Below are 23,961 nucleotides of genomic sequence, written 5' to 3'. Positions count from 1 at the left end.
ACACACTTTTAAAAGATTGATGATTATCTTGAATTGCAATATTAAAGATTTCATTCAAGCTACAAAAGTGTAATCTTCCACCTACTTCAACTCTGTGAAAGTCAAGGATGTTCCTACTGTCAATTTAACTAAAGCAATAAAGTATCAGAAGGCAACTGCAATAAAACACAACAGCAACATCATCCATTGTTGGTTGCATGAATACATGTAAGACAGTGGTGGGTTTCAAAATTTTTTACTACCGGTTCTGTGGGTGTGACTTGGTGGGCATGACATGGATTGGTGGGTGTGGCTTGGCAGGTGTGGCAGGGGAAAGATACTGTAAAATCTTCATTCCCACACTTTTCCAGGGGAAGGATACTGTAAAATTTCCATTTCCTCCCCAATCCAGGGAAAGGTTACTGCAAAATCCCCATTTCGTCCCAATCAGCTGGGATTTAGGAGGCAGAGAATAGATGGGGTGGGGTCAGTCAGAATTTTTACTATTGGTTCTCTGAACTACTCAAAATTTCCGCTACCGGTTCTTCAGAACTAGTCAGAACCTGCTGAAACCCACCTCTGATGTAAAATTGATATTGGCCACTGGAAATTGGTAACCATCTAATAAAAATTCCAATTTAATATTGTTCTCAAAACCGTATGAAAAAAATAATTCTAAATGTGCCTGTACAGTTTTTGAATGCCACAAATCTGCACTTTAGAACTCCCCTGCCAGGAACAAATCCATTTTCATTTTTCTCTATTATTGTATCATTCATTCAAAATTAATGGTTTTATTGCAATGCATTTTTACCTTTAAATGTTGAAATCACATCAAACTGTGTATCCAAAACAGCAGCTATAGACTGAACTCTATCTGCAGCAACTATGAAGTGCTCCCCAGTACTGGAACACTTCACGATAGAATACCTACAAATGCATTTAAATCTTTCAGATTTTCAGTAGTTACATTAGCACTACATAATGTTATATTAAAAGCATGAAAGCATTGGAATGATACCCTAAACTTAATATTGAAATAGCTTCCATCTCATTACTAATATTGGTGATGACACAAAAACATTTCTCATGGAAATGGGAATGTTATATCAATGCATTTTCACTGAGTTCCTCATGACAATTGTGATCACAAAGAAGAAATCCCTAATCTAAGTTCAAAACTTACATTTAATTATTTTTGTACATTATATTTGACATCTTTTAATCCATTTCAAACATGCGACAAATGCTTAGTTATTCCGTATACCGTATCTTTCTTCTGTTGACCATAGAGGAAAAATTGTTGGAGACTAGGCATGGTTTACACATGCAGCATAAAATCGTAATTTCTGCAGCTGGGCATATAAGAATAAATAAAGGGCTATAAAAGAAAAGAAAACTGGAAGATTTATATTACCTGTAAAAATAAAGGAAAGGGCAAGAAATGGGGGGAAAAAAGATATCTTGGTGATCTTAAATATAATATTTCCTTTAAAACACCCACATGTAAAATACCTTAATCCCATGTGATCTTCAACAAAGAACACTATGCTCTAGTGATAAAATAAATAAATACGTACTCCAGAGTTGGCATATAACAGACAGCTTGATTGGCTGCAATAGTCCAGGGCTGGGTGGTCCAGACTATCAAACTCACTGCAGGTAATCCATCTAGTGGTGGAATCATATTTAGCACAAGTGGTTGTAAGTAAATTAGAAGCACATTTAAACAAAATGAATTCAGAACATAAATAAAACATACCTACTGCAGAGGATACTTTGGGAGGGGGTTTCAGCAAGGGAAATCTGATATAAACAGCTTGACTAGTATGTTGCTGGTTGTATTCAAGTTCTGCTTCAGCCAAAGCTGTACTGCATGAAGAATCAACATAAATTGTTATTTAGTGCAAAGCTCTTCCATCCCCAAAGATAAGGGTAAAAAGTATGTTAATATCTTACTTTGTTGAAGGAGACCAAAATACTGGCTTATAGTCTTGATAAATCAAACCCTAGGAAATAAACAAAATTAAGAAATCGAAACAATTTGGCCTTGTATGTAATGTAAATATCCCTTGACCATATATTAACCTACCTTTTCATACATTTGGTGGAAAACACTCAACTGTTTTGCTTCGTACTTTGGATCAAATGTGTAGTAGCAGTTCTCCCAATCTGCCATTATGCCCCAGCGCATAAATGCCGATTTCTGTTTCTCAATTACCTTTTCTGCAAATGCTTTGGCTGAAGAAGGAAGTCATTTTTAATATGAATTTGCCCAATGTTAGGTGAAGTTGAAAACAAGTATAAAACTAAAGAATAATCAGAAGCCAATTATTTTTCTTTAGTTATTTTAGATAGACAGACATAAAGATATCAGTTGAATTTGACTTCCTGACAAATTCCTGCAGTTTTCTTGGTAAGGTTTTTAGGAAGTGGTTTGCCATTGCCTGTTTCCTAGGGTTGAGAGAGAGTGACTGGCTCAAGGTCACGCAGATGGCTTCATGCCTCAGGCTCCTAGTTTCTAGCTAGCTGCCTTAATGTTATACCAAACTGGATCTACAAATATATTTTATATCACTATTTTTCTACTTAGCGTAATTATAATATATAATCCTTTATTGTATCCTAGAAGAACTAGAAGAACATTTAGTTTATCCTACATAGCTCATTTTATTCAAGAAAACATCCAATACCTGTACTGTGTTTTGTCCCTGTGCTCGGTCTTAGGAGCTGATTCTGGTCTCTCAAGCAGCTGCTTAATGCCAGATCAATCTGCAGTGAAACTCACCTCATCCATGACATCTGATTATGTATGGGAGAGCTAATCTGGATTATATCACTGAGGCTTGGTTGGGCACAGAGTGGGGTGTTCCCTGTCCCTTACAGGGTTTTGAGTGTGACCTCAGCTGAGACTCTGGGGCAGAGGTGAGGATGTGGCAGTTGTTATTTATGAGTCCCTGGTGACCTTCACGGGCCCTGCCCTGGACATCTTTGGATGTGAGGCCGTCTTTCCGAAGCTGAGCCAGAGGGAACAGTGGGGAATGCTGCTATGTGCCTTCTTCCTTGCAGTGTTGCTGCATCCTTGTCTGTGCTCCTGGACTTGATGTCTGAACTGATGACGGAGGTCCCCAGGCTTATGGTTCTGGGGGATTTCAACTTACTACCTCTGGGTCTGGGGTCCAAGGTAGCACATGTTCATGGCCACAATGGACCCATTTCAGTTATTCATAGTTCAACTCAAATGGGGATCTGGTGTTCAGGGATTTGGGAATGCATTAACAACATGTCCTGCTTTCTTGGTCCTAGGGTTATCAGCACCTGTCCCTAACTGCAGTGAGTAGGATCTATTCGATAGGCATGTCTCAGGCACCTAAAGGACCAAATGCCATTTCTGAGGGAACCTTTTTTTTTTTCATTCCTGCTTGGAATGAGAAAATGACAGAAGTGCTGGACCAAATCTCACCTGTGTAAATTCTATGCACCTTTGTCATCTTTGCACTGGAGAGGGTTTCACTCCTAGGGAGTGAGCTGGTGCACAATTTGGGGGTCCTTCTAGACTCATGGTTCCTGCTTGATGAATAGGCGGTAGCTGCGGCTAGGTGGTCTTTGCATCCTTTCCGGGAGGCCTTGTTCTCAGTCACTCATGCCTTAGTCATTTCCTGTTTGGATTATTCTACTGCATTTTACATGGGGCTGCTGTTGAAGACTACTTGGAGGTTATTCAAGGTGGTGGTTATCATCTTTAAAGCCCTACATAAATGGGAGCAGGTTATTTGCAGGACCACTTCTCCCTAAGAATATCTGCCCATCCCATTAGATTGGATAGGGGAGCCATACTCCAGATCCCTTCCCTGAAATTCTATCATTTAGTGTGATCTCAGAAGCATGCCTTTTCTGTGGCAGCTCCTACCCTCTCCCTAGAGATTTAGCAGGCCTCTACTTTTTAACTTTATAGAAGGCCATCAAGACCTGTCTTCTTACCAAGGCACTTGACGTTCTACAATGAATAGAAAGAATGATATAGGGATAATTAAAGCTTGCTGCAGGGCAATCTAAGAAGATGAGCAAGGTTTTTCTTTGTTTGACGGTTAAATTTTATAGTTACTGGTTTTATTGCTATTGTTTAAGATGGGCAGATCTGTTTAAGCTGGGCAGTCATATAATTCTTTTAAATAAACAAACATCTAGGATTAAAACCAACCTACCAAATATTAGTTTAAAAAAGGTTGAGGAACAGAAGTGTACCCAGAGTCCTATTAGACTGAACTCTAGGCAACCTAAATCAGTACACTATTGCTACATTTGCAATTCTTCCTTCCACTATCCCTAAACTCCCAATTTGTCCATGTTTGCTTGCCTTATGGACAGTAATATACATGTAAAAAATTGCAATTTTTAAAAAAAGCAAGTAGGCAGCCTATGGCTTCTCAGTTGTCACTAAAAACCAACTTTTAGTAGCTTCATCCAGTATGGTCAATAGTAATGCATCTTGAGGGTAGTACTTCAACAACATTTGAAGGTCACTCGTTGCCTATTGATGTTTTTAATTATGTATCTCATCTTAGAAGGCACCTCTCAAATATTTGAAAATAGAATGATGTTGCTGTTCTCCAAAACATGTCTGTCATGGAATAACATTCACAGACCTCAATAATAGTATTTATCAAAGGAAAAATACCTTTCTTTCTGATTTCCATTGGTGTAAGATGTTTTGTTTCTTCACATTCTGATAATGCTTTCAACTCAATGGGTAACCCATGGCAATCCCATCCAGGGACATAGTGCACTTTATAGCCATTCATGACATGGAACCGATTTGTGATGTCTTTCAAAATCTGAAAAGAAAGGGAGAGAAATATTTATTCAAATTCATACTTCCATCTTGCTTTATAATTATCTTGAATTCTACAATATTTATACTGTGGTTAGATCCATCAAGCTATAACCTAACAAATTGTTTTGTATTAATTTCTATTCCAAAAGGTACCTTCTAATAGAAGTATTAACAATGCTTAAGTAAAATTACAGATACTTGTTGCACAAATAACATATACCAATAAATTTCATCAAAGCAAACAATATTAAGTCTTTGGATAGGCTCCAACTTTTAGCAAAGCTACAGATTCATGCCAAACTCTGGTTTTCTTCAAATTACATTTCAACGTGGGAAAAAAATCCACATTAATACATGTCTTACGGCTAAATACTACTGCTTTCACCAGGATACTTGCATTTATGTTCTCTGTAATATCTATGACTCAAGTTCTGAATACAGATATAATTCCTCTGCAGCATCTATCAACTCCATTAGTCTTAAAATTAGTTACGGTTACTATAATGACCTAAAAGAGAGGTCATGGACTTTTTCAAATAACAAGGAACAATTCAAAATAACTACAAAAATATGCAAGAAGCTTAGAATCAAGAATTGGAAACCCCAGTCTCCAATGGTTTACAAACCCAGTTTTCAAGTTTCCAAACAAACCAATGGATTCAAGTTTTGAAGAACACTGACTTTACATTCTATGATTTAAAGTTGAAGTTAATCCACCAATAATATTTTTGTATTTACTGGACACAATCTAGAATGTTTTGTAATGAAGCAGGCCAGTATTTGGCAACTCTCAATACTCTCATATACCACGGCTGCATGAGCTGCAGTAGGCTTCCAAACCCAATTTAAGTGATGGTAATTACCTTACCAGTAAAGTCCTTCATGGCACAGAACCAGGCTGTTTGTGAGACCACCTATCTTCCATTGTTTATGCCCTCCCCCTACTCAAATAAAGCCATTTTGTTAGACCTTGGGTCATGTTTTCTCTGTGGCTATGGATGGTGCTGACCCTTTTAACCTTGAAGATTGGACTATTCTCCCAGGTATCTGGGCCAGGAAGTTAGATAAGCTCCATTGGTGGCAAGACATTTTATTTTGGTGGTTACGGCTTTAAATGGAGCTCTTAGGATTATATGGTTATGATGGTTTTAATTTCAGTTTTAATCCGGAGTCACTACTATGAGTTAGATGGCTTTACACACCATTTAAACAAATACATAAATCAATTAATTTAGGAAAACAATACTCACTTTATTCAAAGCATGACCAACATGTGGGTCTCCATTGGCATAAGGTGGTCCGTCATGAAGACAAAATTCTTGCTTTGTTTTCCTTTGTCTTTGCCAAGAATACAATTCTGAAAAGCCACATTTCTGAAGAATAATACACTAGAATTAATATCTTAGATAATAAATTATTTTTGAAGATGACAATATATTAAATTTAATTTTGTCTTCCCAAAGAATTCCCATCATCTTTAGTATGCTCTGTCAAGGTATCCGGAAGCCTCTGAGTTAGAGTGTTCTACAATATTAGAGTCCTCCAAACATACCTGTGGTGATCAATTCTCAAATTTATTTATTTATTTATTGAATTTATATTGCCACCTATTCACCCATGGAAACTCAAGGCGGCTTACAGAATATAAGACCACATTTAAAACAATAAAAAGTAACAAAAAGACAAATAAATTAATATAGTACAATGTAACAAAATCATCCCCCCACCCCGCAACAGCAGATCACATGAGCCATTTAATAGGCTCCATCCCACTCTGGGTTCCCCAGGCCCACTGGCAGAACCAGATCTTCAGCACCTTCCATGAGAGTATTAGAGTGGGGGCCATTCTAATCTCTAGGGAAATGATGTTCCAGAAAGAGGGAGCCACCTCTTCTGTGTCCCACTAGGTGTATCTCCCTTGGGAATGGGACCCAACATTCCCTCCCTCCCCGCTCTGTTGGGTCGGGTAGATGTGACCTGCAAGAGACGGTCTCTCAGATATTTAAATTGCAGGCTAACAGACATTAGATTGATTCAAGTATATTAATAATGAGACAACAAAAGTAAGCAAGCAAAACTCAATTGTTCTTCTATCCTAAAAAGTCTCCCTATGAGCTGAGGAAACTATTTATTAGCCATTCTAATCAAACAAGACTTTTTCAGGAATCACTCCGTAAATTAAATACTGACCAATACAACCTGTATTATGCAGAACTGATATCTGCATAATGATAACATGTACATATAAATTACAAGCAATATTGATGACACACAAATTTGCATCAGTTTCACAGTACCCAAATTCTTGTGTAACTGTCAATCAGTCATTGTTTTTTTTTAAAAAAAACTTTCCTTTCAGCAAATTTTCTCTTTAGAAATACCCAGAGAAAATGAATTATCATTAAACTCACATAAGTCTATAGCATAGCTGTACAATTACATTGCTTGGAGGGGTAAGTGACCAAACTGTTCTGAATATATTTAAATTAGAATGGAATCTCCTCACTGAGTTGGGCTACCACATCAGGGCTGCAAAATGACAGTAAGAAATTAAAACTCAGCAATATATCTTTCACTGTTTTCTAGTGATGGTCTGAAAGCCGCCCTGAGTCTTCGGAGAAGGGCGAGATATAAATGTAAAAAAATAAAAAAAAATAAAAAATTTTTGCAGCCCAGATATGGCAACCCTAACATTGGGCTTCAATTTCTTAAATTTCTATCCTGGTTAGATAGCGAATAGACTGTGGCACAGATTATATGTATTATCAGACTTTATTTTGTAGAGCCCACGAAGTGCACATGATATTGCTGCTTCCTCTTTTTCCCACCACTGCAACCCTTTGAGGTGGGATGGGATTGAGACCAGAGACAGTGAATAGCCCAAAGTCACCCAGGTAGCTTTCATGCCTAAGGGAGGACCAGCAGATCTCTAGTTTAGCAGCCAGCTCCACCAAGCTAAACTTAACCTTACCACCTTTTCCAATTATTTACCAACAGGTGACATATATGGAGCATAGTCTGAGAAAAGTCTAGGAAGCTGCAGAACCACGAAGCTAGTTAGGGAACCCTTTTCCTTCCCTGCAGGGCCCGACTTAATTCTGAGATGGGTGTTTTGAAACATAACTAACAGCAATGGGACGAGCTAGCTAGGCGACAGCAGGGAGAGAAAGGCAAATTCAGAGCGTTTTTTTCAGAGCATCCCTTGTTCTGGGGGTTACAAAGGTTTCCCCACAGAGGAAGCATACAAGCGTACAAGTTACGAAAGGTGCACCTCTCGGTTCAACGCGTGCATTTTAATCCCAGGTCTATCTCGGCGGCGCCGGCGACTTTTCAGCACCTTTCCCCCTAAAATTCATTTTCTTCATCTACCTGCTGTATCTCCAATTCAGTTTCGGGCTGCAGCCGGCCAGGCAACTGGCTGGGGAAATCGCTTTGGGGCAGTAAGATCGTGTCACGGTATTTGGAGTCCGGCTTCGCCTTTTGGCCCGTGCTGGGTCCTGCGGACACCGTCCCGCGAGCCCAACAGCCAACATGCTTGGGAAACCTCAGCAACGGTGGGGTCCGCAGCACCCACATCGCGCGCACTTGGTCCGCGGGCACTTCCGGAAACGTTACGGCGACCAACGAGACAAAACGTCCTCCCCGCTTCTTTTCCGACTCCGATGGGATTGTCAGCGCCCCCTGGAGTTCGGTCCTCCCCACTTCGTTATCTGGGTAGCCTCGCAAGCGTGGGTTTGGGCTGTAGGTGCCCCGAACCCCGGCATCAATTGAGCTTCGCAGCCCAGAAAAGTGGGCTAATTGCGTAAACGAGTCTTCACTGGGCCTGATGTAGGAACAAGAGCCCCTGGGGACATACATGTAAACGTTATTGGCCACGTAAGAGGGCCGAGATAATGGCAATAAGGACCCAGTAAGGACCCGGTAGGTGGGGCGGAGAAAGAATAGGAAATCGGCATCGATTGAGCAATCTTGGCGCGAGCAATCTTGGCGAGTGTTTTGTAAGAGTGGGGCTGCTGGAAAAGGAGGTATGCTGCTATTTCCATTTCTCTCTTGACCTTTTCGGATTCTTTGCTTTTAGATATTCATCGATAGAGATCTTATGATAGTCAAAGGAGGTGGGTGGTGAAATAACGCTTTCCTTTCAATCCCCTCTTGGCAACGTCCTCGAATTAGGAAAAGACATCTACAGTTGCGAAGGGAGGACAAGCAGGCTGGAGTTATTCTAGTGACATGGTTAAGATGGTATTGTGTTCATTTGAGAGACTAAATGTGGCGCAGGTGCTTTTCTTACATGTATGATAGTTACTATAATGGATTAGAATTTAGAAAACAATCAGCAAATATGAGCAGTGTGGACAAGTAGTTCCTGGTGCAATCCTATATATAAATATACCTGTCCAGAAAGTTTTTACTTAAGTAGATGTTTTAAATATGTTATATTTTGGTTAAACTTTTACAATTTTAAAAAGTTCCTGTGTTAAATCAGGAGATTTTGCTTTGGAAAACCAAGATTTTCACCAAATAAAGGAGGACTGTGGTACTTCATAAATTATATTTTGGTCCACTGTGATCACTGAATGCACTGGTAAGATTCAACAGTATAATTTCTAAAAATAAAGTTGGCGTTTCCCATAATATGACGCGGGGGGGGGGGGAATCAGCCTAATAGTTTTTATAAGCAGCAGTTAAAATATGTCCATGTGTGTGAGGCTGCCATCCATTTTATGTCATTGTTCAGCGCAGGTGTCGTTGTTTCAAACATGGGTCTTCAGTGCTAACCATATAGTTGTTATGATAAAGGAATATTGAAGGCAATGCAATCCAAATTTCTTTAAAATGGGCAGGACCAGTGCCTGGGCTAATAAGAATATGGGTTTCAAATTCCACTGTTCAGAATGTTAAATTTCCCTTTCTGTAAATGGGTAGTTTCTTAATTTTTGTTTAAAAGCTAAAGTATCTTTTCTTTTATGTACACTGAGAGCATATGCACCAAGACAAATTCCTTGTGTGTCCAATCACACTTGGCCAATAAAATTCTATTCTATTCTATTCTAAAGAAATATACACTTTGTAGGGGAAGAAGGAGCAAACTAGATATAGTTCAGATTATGCAAAGTGGCTACATAAAATTTACAAGGAAGGGGTGAATTGGAAAATAAATTCTGCTTTAAACCAGAAAATGTAGTTGTAAAACGTTAAACCAATAACCAAGATTGCTGGGAATAAAAAGCAAGCAGACGAAGTGAAGTATTTCAGCTTGTTTCTCAATGTAATAATTTAACAAATTGAATGTAGTTTAAAGGTTGCTCGCTCTCAGATTCCTTTCTCTGTTACCATGACGAAGTTAGGATTTTTTTTTAATGTTGCATAATTCACAGTGAGGAAAGAGGATTACTTATGTGATAATTGTCAATGTTTATTAACTCCTTTACATGTCCACAACTACCTAAGTTGCCAATTTGCCTTACTAATGAAATCTTATTTTTCTCAATGTTTGAGGAATAGACAAGGACATACGTTACTACTGAAACTTATAGGCCATTGTTTACTTATTGTTGGGCTTGGCATTCTTTCAACTAGAATAAGTGAAACTACAAAAAAGATTAGCGTAGCGCAATACATGAACCAGTACCTCCCACTCTTCAAAAGAGCTCTAAAGGGACTTTAATCTTTTCCAGTGTAAGTCAGGCCCCAAAGGTATTTTTTTCATAAGAAAATTGTGCTACTTACAAGATTGCCTTTGTTTTCTTTTGTTTTTTCTCTGTAGTAATCATGGCTTCTAATCCAAGTGTATTGATGCGTCTTGTGGCCTCAGCATATTCTGTGGCTAATAAAGCGGGAACCATTGTCAGAAAAGTTATGTCAGGAGGAGAACTAGACATAGTGGAGAAGGTAAATGATCAGTAGAATCCTATGTGTTTCCAGTTGGAACTTATATATCCAAATAAAGAAGAATTAATTGATGCTGGTATAATGTGCAGAACAATTTTTGTGCATCTGTGCTCAAAAGTAAAACTTGTTATGTTTAGTAGTAATAAGTGTGTTTAGCATTTATTTATTTTAGATGTACACACAAATAATTTGGTGAGGCAATTCACCTGCAAGCAAATCATCATTCTGGATTCCCTCTTTGAAATAGTGATTGTTCAAAGTGTCAATACTACTTATTCCTTGCATGCCCAGACAACATCATCTGGAATAGCCATTAAAAAGGCTCATCAAATATTTTATAATTCTATGATAAATATTAGTCATTAGAGACATCTCATTTGCTGGCATGCTATATAGTTATATAGCTCTTGAAATAATCTTTAGTGTCTGTGATGTTGTCTGCATCAGTTTCTTACTTTGAATAGTCTTGATGACAGTGGAGAAAAAATGACTAAACTTTATTGCTTTCCAAGGATGTTAAAATATTTAAGATATCTAACAACCTGTATTAAGGCCAGGAAATGTATGGATCTCCATTTACTGAAGTATAATTCCAGCAGCCTTAGCCAGCCTGGCTACTACTGAGAGAGGCTGAAAGTTGTACAGAAATATCTAGAGGACCACAGTTTTCTCATACAGAACTGAAAAAGCAAAAATAATTGGTCCATATTTATTATATTTTATTCCTTTTACTCAAGGCCTTACCTTTATCCTCACAATGCCTTTGAAGATACTGGCTGACTTAATGTTGCCCATTCAGAATAAAAATGAGGACTTGATCGTTTGTCTCTCAAGTCCCATTCCAACATTCTAATATTATACAGTATATTGTGTAATTATACTTCATATATATTGAATATATATAAAATGTATAATATACTATATTGTATATAGTATATAACTTTAAGGAGCTAATGACCTGATCCATACAGTATGTTCAAATACCTTCAATAAATATGATTTTACACAAAACCATATAATTGTTCAGTTTTTTAAAATGGCATTTGCAAATAAGATCAGTACATATTAGAGAACTAGATATGTGTAGTAGCATTGCTCAAGGCAAATATTTTTCTGAAGAAGAATATCTTAAAATATTTACTCAGTACGTGACAGTAAGATGATACATGCATTGGATTTTTTCAAAATTCAAAATACATGTTGCAAAATTTCCAGTAATTTTACATCTTCCTAATGATAACACAATTTGATTAAGCCAAGTTGTTATTTTGATTGTAAATTGACCAGATTTCTTTTTTAATAGTGTGGAGCTAATGACCTGCAGACTAAAGCTGATCGATTGGTACAGATGTGCATTTGTTCGTCCTTGGGTCTGACGTTTCCTAAGGTGACAATCATAGGTGAAGAGGTGAGGAGTTAGCATGTTCTTTTGTACTTGTTTGATTCGATATGCTACCTGTATCCTTTTTTAAAAAAAACCCTAACCACTACCAGTCATTAACCTAACTAGTGAGAAAAAAACGGTTGATAATCTGCACCCTAGTCTCCACCATTTTTCTTCCATATGATCATGACTATTTTTTATGCATTTGTATGTAACTTGAATTCAAATACAACTCTTAACTATTATTATGAGGACTACAAGACTAGAACAGATATGAAAACAGCAGCTACATGTAATATTGTTTACTTAGAAATAAAAAAACCTTGCAACTACCTTGGAATTCATTTGTTTGTTTATTCAAACATTTCTATAACTGCCCATCTCACAGCAATGACTCTGGGTGGTATGCAAAAATTAAAACCACTATAAAAATATACTTATAATCCTCAATTTGTATCCTTTGGGGATTTGTAAATAGGTTTTTTAAAAAGGGTCTTTTAAAGGGGGGAGGGAAGAGACGGGTGAGGGGAAAAACCCGTCAGGGAGGGTATGTCCAGTCCCGGGGTTTGTTCACGGCATTTTTTCATCTGGTCCGAGGGTGGGGGGGGGAGGGGCACGTTCCAGGCGATGAGGGCGGTTCCATCTGTACGGTAAGTGGGAGGGGCAGATATGGTGGAAGCAAGGGGCCGTATCATTTTCTGGGAGCACGTGCTCGCTGTTTAAAAGCAATCACGTGCTCCGGCCCCTTAGTCCTTACCCGTTCCCCGGAAGGCCAGGATCCTCAGAGCTTGGGCCTCCGGTTGATGTTGTGTAATGCCCGGTCTGTGGTCAATAAGGCCCCCCTGATCTATGATCTTATTCAGGGGGAGTCCGCAGACTTTATGGGCATTACGGAAATCTGGTTGGGCACAGAAGGGGGTGTACCCCTGGTTGAACTGTGCCCTCCGGGATTCCGAGCATTCCATCAACCGAGGGCCCAGGGTAGGGGTGGAGGGGTGGCGGTTGTGATGAGGGAAGGTCTGGAGCCGAGAGAGTCCACTGTGCCTCAGATAGCTGGTTGTGAATCCCTCCTTGTGAAGTGGGGCCATAAGAATCAGATGGGTCTGTTGATCGCGTACCTGGCTCCTTGCTGCGTGACTACAGCCCTGCCTGAGCTACTGGAGGTGCTTGCCGGGGTGGCGGTTGACATTCCCAGACTTTTGGTCATGGGGGATTTCAACCTGCCATCGGCCGGCTTGTCATCAATGGTGGTCCAGGAGTTCCAGGCTTCCATGATGGCCTTGGACCTGATTCAAGTAACTGATGGCCCTACACACAAGGGGGGGTCCACACTGGACTTGATTTATATCTTTGGACAGTGGTTTAATGATCTGGTATTAGAAGATTTAGTGACGGTTCCTGTGTCATGGTCAGATCATTTTCTCCTCCGCCTAGACTTTCAGACCGCCGCTCACCGCCGCAGGGAGACGGAACCAATGCGTTGGTTCCGTCCCAGGTGCCTGATGGACCCCGAGAGGTTCCTGACGGAGCTTCGGCCGTTTCCTGAGGATCTTGCCCACGGCACGACCGAAGAACTAGTTGCGGCCTGGGAACAGGCCGCGGCTGGGGCTTTGGACCGTGTTGTGCCTTTGCGGCCTCTGACCCGGCGCAGATTTCAATTGGCTCCTTGGTTTTCTGAGGAGCTGAGAGAGGTGAAACGCTGGAGGAGACGCCTAGAGAGTACCTGGAGGTCCAGCCGTTCCGAGGCTGATCGGACACTAGTTAGGTCTTTTTCGAAAACCTACCTAGTGACACTGAGGGTGGCGAAGCGTTCCTACATTTCCACCCTCATTGCATCGGCAGATAACTGCCCAGCCGCCCTGTTTCGGGTGACCCGCTCTCTCCTACATCAGGGGAGGTGGGATGACCCCTTGCAGGGACGTGCCGAGGAGTTTAGTGGTTATCTATACGATAAAATCGCTCAGCTTCGGGATAGTATGGACCAAAATTGCGATGATCCGGATGAGATGACTGAGACGTGTCTTGTTGATGTTGTTTGGGATGAGTTTGATTCTGTGGCTCTCGAGGACGTGGACAGGTTACTGGGGAGGTTACATGCCACTACATGTTTACTGGACCCGTGTCCCTCCTGGATGGTGCTGGCCACTCAGGAGGTGACACGAGGCTGGCTCCGGGGAATTATAAATGCTTCTTTGTTGGAAGGGGTCTTTCCCGCCGCCTTGAAAGAGGCGGTGGTGAGACCCCTCCTCAAGAAGCCTTCCCTGGACCCAGCTATTTTGGGTAATTGTCGTCCAGTCTCCAACCTTCGCTTTGTGGCAAAGGTTGGAGAGAGTGTGGTGGCATGGCAGCTCCCCCGGTACCTGGATGAAGCTGTCTATCTAGACCCGTTCCAGTCCGGCTTCCGGTCCGGATATAGCACGGAGACAGCTTTGGTCGCGTTGGTGGATGACCTCTGGAGGGCCAGGGATAGGGGTTGTTCCTCTGCCCTAGTCCTGTTAGATCTCTCTGCGGCTTTTGATACCATCGACCATGGTATCCTGCTGCACCGGTTGGAGAGTTTGGGAGTGGGAGGCACCATTTATCAGTGGTTCTCCTCCTATCTCTCTGACCGGTCGCAGACGGTGTTGACAGGAGGGCAGAGATCGACCGCGAGGCGCCTTACTTGTGGGGTGCCTCAGGGGTCGATTCTCTCGCCTCTCCTGTTCAACATCTATATGAAGCCGTTGGGCGAGGTCATCAGTGGCTTTGGGGTGAGTTACCAGCTGTACGCTGATGATACTCAGCTGTACTTTTCCACCCCGGGCCACCCCAACGAAGCTGTCGAAGTGCTGTCCCGGTGCCTGGAAGCCGTACGGGTCTGGATGGAGAGAAACAGACTCAGACTCAATCCATCCAAGACGGAGTGGCTGTGGATGCCGGCACCCCAGTACAGTCAGCTGCAACCGCAGCTGACTGTTGGGGGCGAGTCATTGGCCCCAACAGAAAGGGTGCGCAACTTGGGCGTTCTCCTGGATGGATGGCTGTCGTTTGAAGATCAGTTGGTGGCCATCTCCAGGAGAGCCTTTTACCAGGTCCGCCTGGTTTGCCAGTTGCGCCCCTTTCTTGACCGGGATGCCTTATGCACGGTCACTCATGCTCTCGTCACTTCTCGTCTAGATTATTGCAATGCTCTCTACATGGGGCTACCCCTGAAGTGCACTCAGAGGCTCCAGTTAGTTCAGAATGCAGCTGCGCAGATGATTGAGGGAGCCACACGTTGCTCCCGGGTAACACCGCTCCTGCGCAGTCTGCACTGGCTACCTGTGGTCTTTCGGGTGCGCTTCAAGGTGTTGGTTACCACCTTTAAAGCGCTCCATGGCTTAGGGCCCGGGTACTTACAGGACCGCCTGCTGTTACCTTATGCCTCCCACCGACCCGTACGCTCACACAGAGAGGGTCTTCTCAGGGTGCCGTCCGCCAAGCAATGTCAGCTGGCGGCCCCCAGGGGAAGGGCCTTCTCTGTTGGAGCACCTACCCTCTGGAACGAACTTCCCCCTGGTTTGCGCCAATTACCTGACCTTCGGACCTTTCGCCGTGAACTGAAAACGTATTTGTTTATCCAAGCGGGACTGGCTTGATTTTTAAACTTTAAACTTTTTGAATTTTTAATAATTTTAATGGAGGTATTTTAGTATGGGTCAATTCGACGGTTTTAATTCTTGGCCACTTATAGAATATGTATTTTAACTGTTGTTTTAATTTTGTATATTGAATTGTTTTAATTTGGCTGTACACCGCCCTGAGTCCTTTGGGAGAAGGGCGGTATAAAAATCTAAATAATAAATAAATAAATAAATAAATTAATGATAGCAGTTGGGAGTGGAATTTTCATTGCTAAGTGATACGGTTGTAAAATCATGAGATTGCATCGCTTAGCGACGGCAGTCCTGCCACTTCCTGGTTTCTATTGTTCAGTAAATCCTATGCTGTTGTTAAGTGAGTATGTCATGGGCTGCCATTTGCAATCTCCTACCAGTTTTCTGGTTGACTTAGCTTGCAGAAACCCGATAAAGGTCACACAGTCATCATATGATTGTGGGATGCTGTGATGCTGTAATTGTGAGCCAGGTGCCTTGATCACAACTACAGGACTGCAGAGATGCTGCAATGGCCATAAAGTCAAGAACTACTGTAGTTGTAAATACTTTTCATTCAGTGCCATCCCAAATTCAAACAGACCGTGAATAAGAAGTCATTGAGGACAGCTGTAAACTGATTTCTTAATAAGTCTTCAGCAGAGTCCTTGATCTCAAATGGCTCATAGATTTAAACAGTTAAAGCTTTTATTTAGTGGCATCTGAATTGGAGGGTCCTCCTACCTAACAAGATTAATCTCTCTTAGTTTGATGTTTAGACTCCATGCTTTAAACATTACTGAAATTCGTTAGCATTTAGCATTATTTTTCATTACACACATTTGTCTGTGTGCATTTAATAAAGAATGTTACTTATATTGCATTTTCAGCTGTAGCAGTAAGACTATTTTTGCAAATTACTCTTCAGATTAACACTGTTAAGCAATCATTGCAACCAAATTACAATCAATTCTAACCAATTCTGCAGCCAATGTTACAGGCCCATCTGCATAGACTTGCTGATATTTTTTGGCATATTGCAGCACTAAAAAGTCTAGCTTTCAAAAACTTCTCTTCCATTAAAATTATTTAGTTGCCTTTAGTTGGCTAATAAATGAATAAACATTTTTGACTTTAACTGTGCATAGACTTTTTTTTTTAAAAAAAACCAGGATCTTCCCTGTGAAGAAGTCAGTGAAGACTTACTTGAGAAAAGCCAATGTGAGGAGATACTGAAGCAAATTTGTCCATCGCAGTACACTGCTATAAAAGAAGAAGAGGTATTTAAAAGGGTTTCTTTTTATAATCCCTGATTTATTTTCCAGACAGTAACAACTGCAGGATGAGACTCAGTAATCACTACGGGGTGGAATGAATTGAGATTTGAGAAGTGATTGACTATTTATGAGTCCAATACAGCTGGGCAGCCACTGCAGCCTAGCAATGATTTACTCTTCACACTTTCCCCTTTTGAAACTTTCTGCTTTTCTTTTGTTTCCTTCAAAGCTTGTTGTATGGGTCGATCCTCTGGATGGAACAAAAGAATATACTGAAGGTTTGTTCTTTGTTTTCTTTGGTGAGGGGTATTTAGCATTTATAGACTTAAGGACAAAACCACCCACAATTGTCTGGCTACTAGATTAATATCTATCATTTATGTGTGACCATATAGAAGTCGCGGTCACCCTTTAGAAGTTGGGAAGTACAATACAAAGTGTGTAATGAGAAATAGCTAATTGGATGATGCATTCCATATTATTGACTGAGGCTCAGCTTTTCCTTAGCAGGGCTTTTACACTATAAATGTATGTGGATGTATTTTTGGATTAGAAGCTACCACCTAAAACAGTAACCACCACATTTTATCTGTTTTAATTATTATATTTTTGTAAGGAATCAAGGATATCTATGTGGTTCTCTCTCCTCTTTAATATGGGGTACATTACCATGAAACAAGCTCAGGACCTTTGGTTTATATGGCTTTATTGCTGCATAATTCTTGCCATGATGGCTAGCGTATTTTAAGATTGCATTAGAAAGTTTTTGACTTCTAATAGAAAGTTCACCCAACTGGTTATTCCAGAGATAGATAATTGGAAGTGGATATCTAGGTACTTAAAATCCTTAACCTGATCAATTGGACTTTTATTTATTTATTTATTTATTATTTAAATTTGTATACCGCCCTTCTCCCGAAGGACTCAGGGCGGTTCACAGCCAAGTAAAAAATACACAATACACTATAAATACAATTAAAATACAGTTAAAAAACTTATTAAATTGGCCACAATTAAAATTTAAAAATAAAAACCCATTAAAAACCCATAGACTTAAAAAACTAACCCAGTCCAGCGCAGATGAATAAGTGAGTTTTAAGCTCACAAAAAGGTTGAGGTCCGGAAGTTGACGGAGTCCTGGGGAGTTCGTTCCAGAGGCGGGAGCCCCACAGAGAAGGCCCTTCCTGGGCGCCAGGCAACACTGTCGCGAGGCACCCTGAGGTCCCTCTCTGTGAGGCGCACGGTCGGTGAGAGGTATTCGGTAGCAGCAGGCGGTCCCGTAAATAACCCGGCCCTATGCCATGGAGCGCTTTAAAGACGTTCACCAACACCTTGAAGCGCACCCGGAAGGCCACAGGTAGCCAGTGCAGCCTGCGCAGGATAGGTGTCACTCGGGAGCCACGAGGGGCTCCCTCTATCACCTGCGCAGCTGCATTCTGGACTAACTGTAGCCTCCGGATGCCCCTCAAGGGGAGCCCCATGTAGAGAGCATTGCAGTAGTCCAGACGAGACGTCACAAGGGCGTGAGTGACTGTGCACAAGGCATCCCGGTCTAGAAAGGGGCGCAACTGTTAATTTCTCATGTAACAATGAACTTAAAAGCCCTTTGAGAGACAGCTTGGTGTATAGGTAGGCCTTAACTTATCATTGCAGAATATCAGTCATTGAGCAAAGCAGTTGTTAAATGAGATTCCCACATGACTGCTTCATTCAATAATGGTGAAGCACTCCTTCCCAACACTCCTGGTTGGAATTGTTAAACAATCTCGGGTTAAGGTGCATAAAAAAATACTCCAGGTGTTTTGAACTATGGAGCTCCTAAGAATTCCAGTCAGCCTAGCCAATGGTAAGGGATGCTAAAATAGTGATTCAGCAATGTCTGAATGATGATAAATTTCACATCTGTCCTACACAAACATACTATGAATTAAATGCAATCTTGCACACAACTAACATAATTATTTAATTCTTCACTACTTCTATTATTGAAACAGGCACAAATCAAAGTCCCTCCTCCCTCATTTCTATTTGCTATTTTCATTGCCTCTGGGGTTTGGTCTTTTTTTTTTTTTTAGCTATATGGGGATCCAGAAAACTGAAAAAGCATCACAAAGATACTTGCAAATTACTTCTTAATCTAACAATAGATACAACTGGGATTGCATTACATTGTATTATGGTCGGTGTTCTACAGAATTGATGTCTTTGGCAATTTTTTTTGGTTAGAAATCATGAAATGTTCCATGGATTTGATCCCGGAGAGTAGTGAACTGGAAGATAACTTGTTAAAGCAAGGCAGGCGTGGGTTCTGCTTTATTAATGAAATGGAAGAAAAATGACCTTGAATAATAAAATGCAGCAGTTTTCTGTACTATACTGTACTATAACATGCAAAACTTTAATGAGAGTTTGTTTTGGTTTTAGCTTTGTATATTGACTGATGTTTAGCATAATGAAAACCCAACCAGTTCTGGCTTATTTAACAAACATACTTAAGCAACTCAGTGTATAAACATGATCAAGTATAAACAGTCACTGAAGTTATAAAGTATCATGTAAGTCAAATGTAAAAAATTAGAAGAATCTGGATTTTCATTTCCATTGACAGATGTTTATCTCTTTCAGGACTTCTTGATCATGTAACAGTTCTTATTGGTATTGCTTACCAAGGAAAAGCTATTGCAGGGGTCATCAATCAACCATATTACAACTATGAGGTAGGAAATATTTTAACTTCTTAATGTTCTTCTATTTTACTGCATATCACTTCTAATTAACTAGAATAATGGGGTTAACTGACTTGTTATTTAGAAGGCGGAGTGGCCCTTTTTTATCTAAAGTGCCCTAGTTAAAAGTATGTACACCCATGGCAGATTTGGGACTAGCAGAAATCCAAATTTAAGACTGCATGTACCATAGGAGATGACCAGTCTGAGCGCGAGGGATGGGTCAGTCTCAAATCTCTTCATGCCTCCAAGAGATCTAAGTCCACCCAAAGTTGAATTCCGTTGACTCTTGTCTGCTGCCAATTTGCTTTGACCATTAGTAGTTCAGATTCTTGTAGAGAACATTGGCTTACAATAAACCTATATTCATTTGAACTGCCTGGACTCCTAATTTCCTGTGCGTGACATATACTATATTTTTGGCATTCAGCACAATAATGCTTTCATATTCTCAGTGGCTTCAACAAAGGAATCAGGAAAATGACTTGTATAGCTGCAAAAATTAGTAACTCATTTTCCTATACAGAATTATAATATGTGTTGGATTTTGCTAAGGTGAGGTCTGAATTCAATGAATTTTCTGAAAATTTTGCAGAAATAAGCTAATGTTGATGTAGTATCTTCCTGTCCTGATTTCTCTAGATTTTAAACATCTGTGGGTATGCCTTCTCTTCTTACTAATTTACTTACTATGTATTTAAGAATGTACCTTATGTACATTGCCTATAGTGGTGGCTATAGGTATGACAAAATGAAAATAATGCAGAACAAACACACTGGTAACTGAAGCAGTAAAGCTGAAAACACACTGAATAACAAAAAGTATCTCTTGCGAATGGAGGCAAATATACGTGTCCCAGGATAATGTTGCAGGATCAAATCTCAGTCAGTACTTTAGCCCATCCTTAGGAAACTTCTTAAACAATCTGGAGAGTGAGAAATTCCCTGAGGATGGGGTCCACATGAATGCAAAAGCTTGGAAGAATAAACATCTGGTCCTGGTGACCAACTCAGATTTGATCTTGTAACAAAAAGTATAGATGAAGCTCTTCAGTTAGATAAAGGCAGACTAAAGTTGCAAATCTCTACCTACTTGCATAACAGTTCTTTCAGCAGCAAAATTGTTGTTTTTCTTTGAAAGAAGGAAATGTATCTTTGCAAATAACATTTAAATGGTTCATATTAAATTTACTGATAATGTAATGAAGCAGATTAGTTTTATCTAACCTTCGTGGAGGATGGAATTTGCTAAATTTAGGGTCATTATTCTTTTACATAAATACAGTATGTTCAACCATTATATATATTTATTCCTTTTGTTTATTTTTCAAAATGAAACTAGAATGTTCAGTTTTTTTTCAGGCAGGTGCAGATGCAGTTCTAGGCAGAACAATATGGGGAATCCTTGGTTTGGGCGCCTTTGGATTTCAGCTGAAAGAGGTACCAGCCGGGCAGCACATCATTACCACCACAAGATCACACAGCAGCAAGATGGTAAATGACTGCATTAGTGCAATGAAGCCTGATCGTGTGGTGAGAGTTGGAGGTGCTGGTAATAAGGTATGGACACCCCTAAATTTTAATGCCATGATAATAGGGTTAATTTTATTTTTTTAAAAGTACAAGATGAGACTTTCATTTTTATAATAGTGCCCCAGACAAAGTTTTCCAATAGATGATGCACATCTTGCAATTTGATTTCTACCACATTGTGTGGATGGGGCATAGGAATTGTGGAAATAATTTTATTAATTGCTTTAATTAATTAATTCATTCATTCATCTCTCAAGGTGGTAGAGATTCTTAAAAAAGTGGCTTAGAAATGGATCAATACTTTCTTTAGAGATAATAGTTATAGTTTACTTTATTGTCAGTGCATCTTGTACAATGAAATTAAATGCTATCTTCAGTGTACATTATACATAAAAAATAAAACAAAAACACACATCCTTCTATACCGGGAGACATTCTATACCGGGGTCTCCAACCTTGGCCACTTTAAGACTTGTGGACTTCAACTCCCAGATTTCCTGGGAGTTGAAGTCCATAAGTCTTAAAGTGGCCAAGGTGGGAGACCCGTTTTATATAATTGAATTAAAAACCCTTGATATTGCATGTCCTCTCCTCTTCAAGAATGTTTTTTCCATAACCCATAACCTAATTAAAATGTTAATTGTAAAATTTACCACTTGAATCATAATATATCATCCAAAAATGTGTATAATTATATGTATAGAGAAACTATACATATATACATGCATATGCTTGTTATGTATATATGAGCAAAGGAAAAAGGCCATAGAAAGTAATCAAGAACTAAAACATTGATCTGTATGTGAACTCATACCTTATCTTTAAAAACATTGTATATGTGAATATTAAATGCCTGAGGTTGTTTTATTTGTATCAGATCATTCAACTTGTCGAAGGCAAAGCTTCTGCTTATGTATTTGCCAGTCCTGGATGCAAGAAGTGGGATACATGTGCACCAGAGGCTATTTTGCATGCAGTTGGAGGTAAGTTAGTAAATACATTGGAGAAATAGAAACAAGGAGATGTATAAATATTTCTTTTTGTAAAGAGCTATAACTAAGAGGCCAATGAAGCTAACTTAAAACCTAGTATTTTTAAAATATTCATATTCTTTTCAATGAAGCATACAGATGTATTTATTGGCCTAATAATTTCCTAGCTGATGGTCATCTCTGTTACTTTCCTTTCTGTAACTGGACAATAGCTTAACAATGATTGCTCTTTTGGATTTTAACTCTTCTTAATTGTGTGATATAATTATAGTGATGGTGATTATATAGTTATGTGATAGTGATATTTTATATGATGCCAGTTTTGTGTATCAAAGCACATTAATTATATTGTGTTCATTAGTTTATATATTAGTTATATTGTATATTAGCATACCTATTATGCTAAAACATAAGGAAAACTTAAATTTAGCCAAGTATAATTTGGAAAAGGAATATTCAGTTTTTATGAACTACTTTTAATTGTTTGTCCTTTTGTAGAAATACAGATACCGTGTCTAAATCCATTCAAAACTAGAGTCATGCTTTTCTTTTCTTTCTTCACAGGCAAACTTACTGATATTCATGGGAACTTTTTTCATTATAATAAAGAGGTCAAACACATGAATTCAGGAGGAGTCCTTGCTACTTTAAAAAATCATGACTATTATGCCAGTCGAGTTCCTGAGGCAGTCAAAGAAGCCCTTGTGCCATAAAAAAAAGCAGAAAATTGTGCATTCCATTTGGCTGGAAAAAACTTCTTAGCTGAAATAAATTGTGATTTTTGATAGGGTCACACTTTGGACCAGTTCCATGATCTTTAGTTAGAGATTTGTTGCCTGCTGGACTTAATATACATTCTGGTAAATTTGAGATTTTAGTTTTTAGTTAGAATATTAGTGACTTCAATAAAGTTGTCCAGTTGTCCCTTAATGCTTATTAGTATCACATATATGTTCAATTATCAACTATCCAATTATTCAATCTATTTTTTGATTTGAAAAAAAAAGAATGTTACTTCAAATGACTTTTGTTATGCAAGCCGCATGCATGCATGCATTACATGAAGGGATCGTTTTGTTTAACTAGCTAGCTCTTTTGTTTATATTTGCATGGATGTGAGGGGATGTATGTCAGTTCTGTACCTAATTCTCCCTCCATTTTCACGAGAAGTTTATATGAAGAAATTGAAATATACATATTTTAGCTTTTATACACTGAAAAATACATTCTCGAAATAAAATTATAATTTTTGTTGATACTTTTGTGAAGGTTTTATTTATAGATTTTGATTGCTTTGATCTCGGTTTAAGAGGGTTCTTTTCCTGGTTTATTCCAGTATGTTTGACTGATAGCTCTGAATCTGAAAAACCCATTTGAATTAATGGTCCTTCCTCTGCATTGCATCTGAAAACAGGTGCAGCTCTCAGAAACAGCTGATGCGGGACAAAGGTGTGGCAGAGTCGGTCCCTTTTCGTGAGGGATGTTTCTGAAGACTAAAAAGGGGCTCGGCTTCCCAATCTTTTGTCAAGCTCGCAACAGGAGCAAAACCTGGCCTTCATTCTGTGGGGTCTAATTTTTTTTTTTATTATTACTTTTTTCCAACAAACAAAAAAGAAAATACATTATTACACCCTTGTGCTATACATAAAAAAAAGGAAGATTTGGGTCTTCGGATATGTCCTCATGATTGCCAAAATCCCCGTTCTCGAGGTACAGGTACCGAAGCGTCC

At 39.5% G+C, this 23,961-nt stretch overlaps 2 protein-coding genes across 3 annotated transcripts in view; one reads left to right on the top strand and one right to left on the bottom strand.

Moving 5' to 3' along the window:
- Positions 1-8,677, bottom strand: part of IARS2 (isoleucyl-tRNA synthetase 2, mitochondrial) — a 37,191-nt gene extending 28,514 nt beyond the window's left edge. Inside the window, exons 1-8 of the mRNA XM_058165442.1 lie at positions 8,183-8,677; positions 6,064-6,186; positions 4,658-4,814; positions 2,072-2,220; positions 1,939-1,988; positions 1,742-1,851; positions 1,560-1,650; positions 794-909 (exon numbers count right to left, since the gene is read on the bottom strand). Coding sequence (XP_058021425.1) covers positions 794-909; positions 1,560-1,650; positions 1,742-1,851; positions 1,939-1,988; positions 2,072-2,220; positions 4,658-4,814; positions 6,064-6,186; positions 8,183-8,671 — 1,285 coding nt within the window. The 5' untranslated portion in view covers positions 8,672-8,677. The remainder of the gene's footprint in view (positions 1-793; positions 910-1,559; positions 1,651-1,741; positions 1,852-1,938; positions 1,989-2,071; positions 2,221-4,657; positions 4,815-6,063; positions 6,187-8,182) is intronic.
- On the top strand, positions 8,541-23,489 carry BPNT1 (3'(2'), 5'-bisphosphate nucleotidase 1). Of its 2 annotated transcripts, XM_058165443.1 has the most exons (9): positions 8,541-8,838; positions 10,581-10,705; positions 12,009-12,113; positions 16,876-16,983; positions 17,210-17,258; positions 19,606-19,697; positions 21,069-21,266; positions 22,117-22,222; positions 22,796-23,489. In XM_058165443.1, the coding sequence occupies exons 2-9, from the start codon at positions 10,586-10,588 to the stop codon at positions 22,942-22,944; spliced, it is 927 nt and encodes a 308-aa protein (XP_058021426.1). In that variant the 5' UTR covers positions 8,541-8,838; positions 10,581-10,585; the 3' UTR covers positions 22,945-23,489. The 2 variants fall into 2 exon arrangements, with proteins under 2 accessions (XP_058021426.1, XP_058021427.1); XM_058165444.1 differs by lacking the exon at positions 16,876-16,983.
- Positions 23,490-23,961: the final 472 nt, after the last annotated feature.

Source organism: Ahaetulla prasina, chromosome 1 (genome assembly GCF_028640845.1).
Source record: "Ahaetulla prasina isolate Xishuangbanna chromosome 1, ASM2864084v1, whole genome shotgun sequence".
NCBI classification, from domain to species: Eukaryota; Metazoa; Chordata; class Lepidosauria; order Squamata; family Colubridae; genus Ahaetulla; species Ahaetulla prasina.
The sequence above is the reverse complement of the archived record's forward strand: the minus strand, read 5'-3'. Positions and strand labels throughout refer to the sequence as shown.

Excerpts from the sequence above, each read along its gene's own strand:
- BPNT1 (XM_058165443.1), top strand. The coding sequence starts at position 10,586 with ATGGCTTCTAATCCAAGTGTATTGATGCGTCTTGTGGCCTCAGCATAT. Across the intron at positions 17,259-19,605 it reads AACAAAAGAATATACTGAAG|GACTTCTTGATCATGTAACA; the intron begins GTTTGTTCTTTG and ends TATCTCTTTCAG. Across the intron at positions 22,223-22,795 it reads TATTTTGCATGCAGTTGGAG|GCAAACTTACTGATATTCAT; the intron begins GTAAGTTAGTAA and ends CTTTCTTCACAG.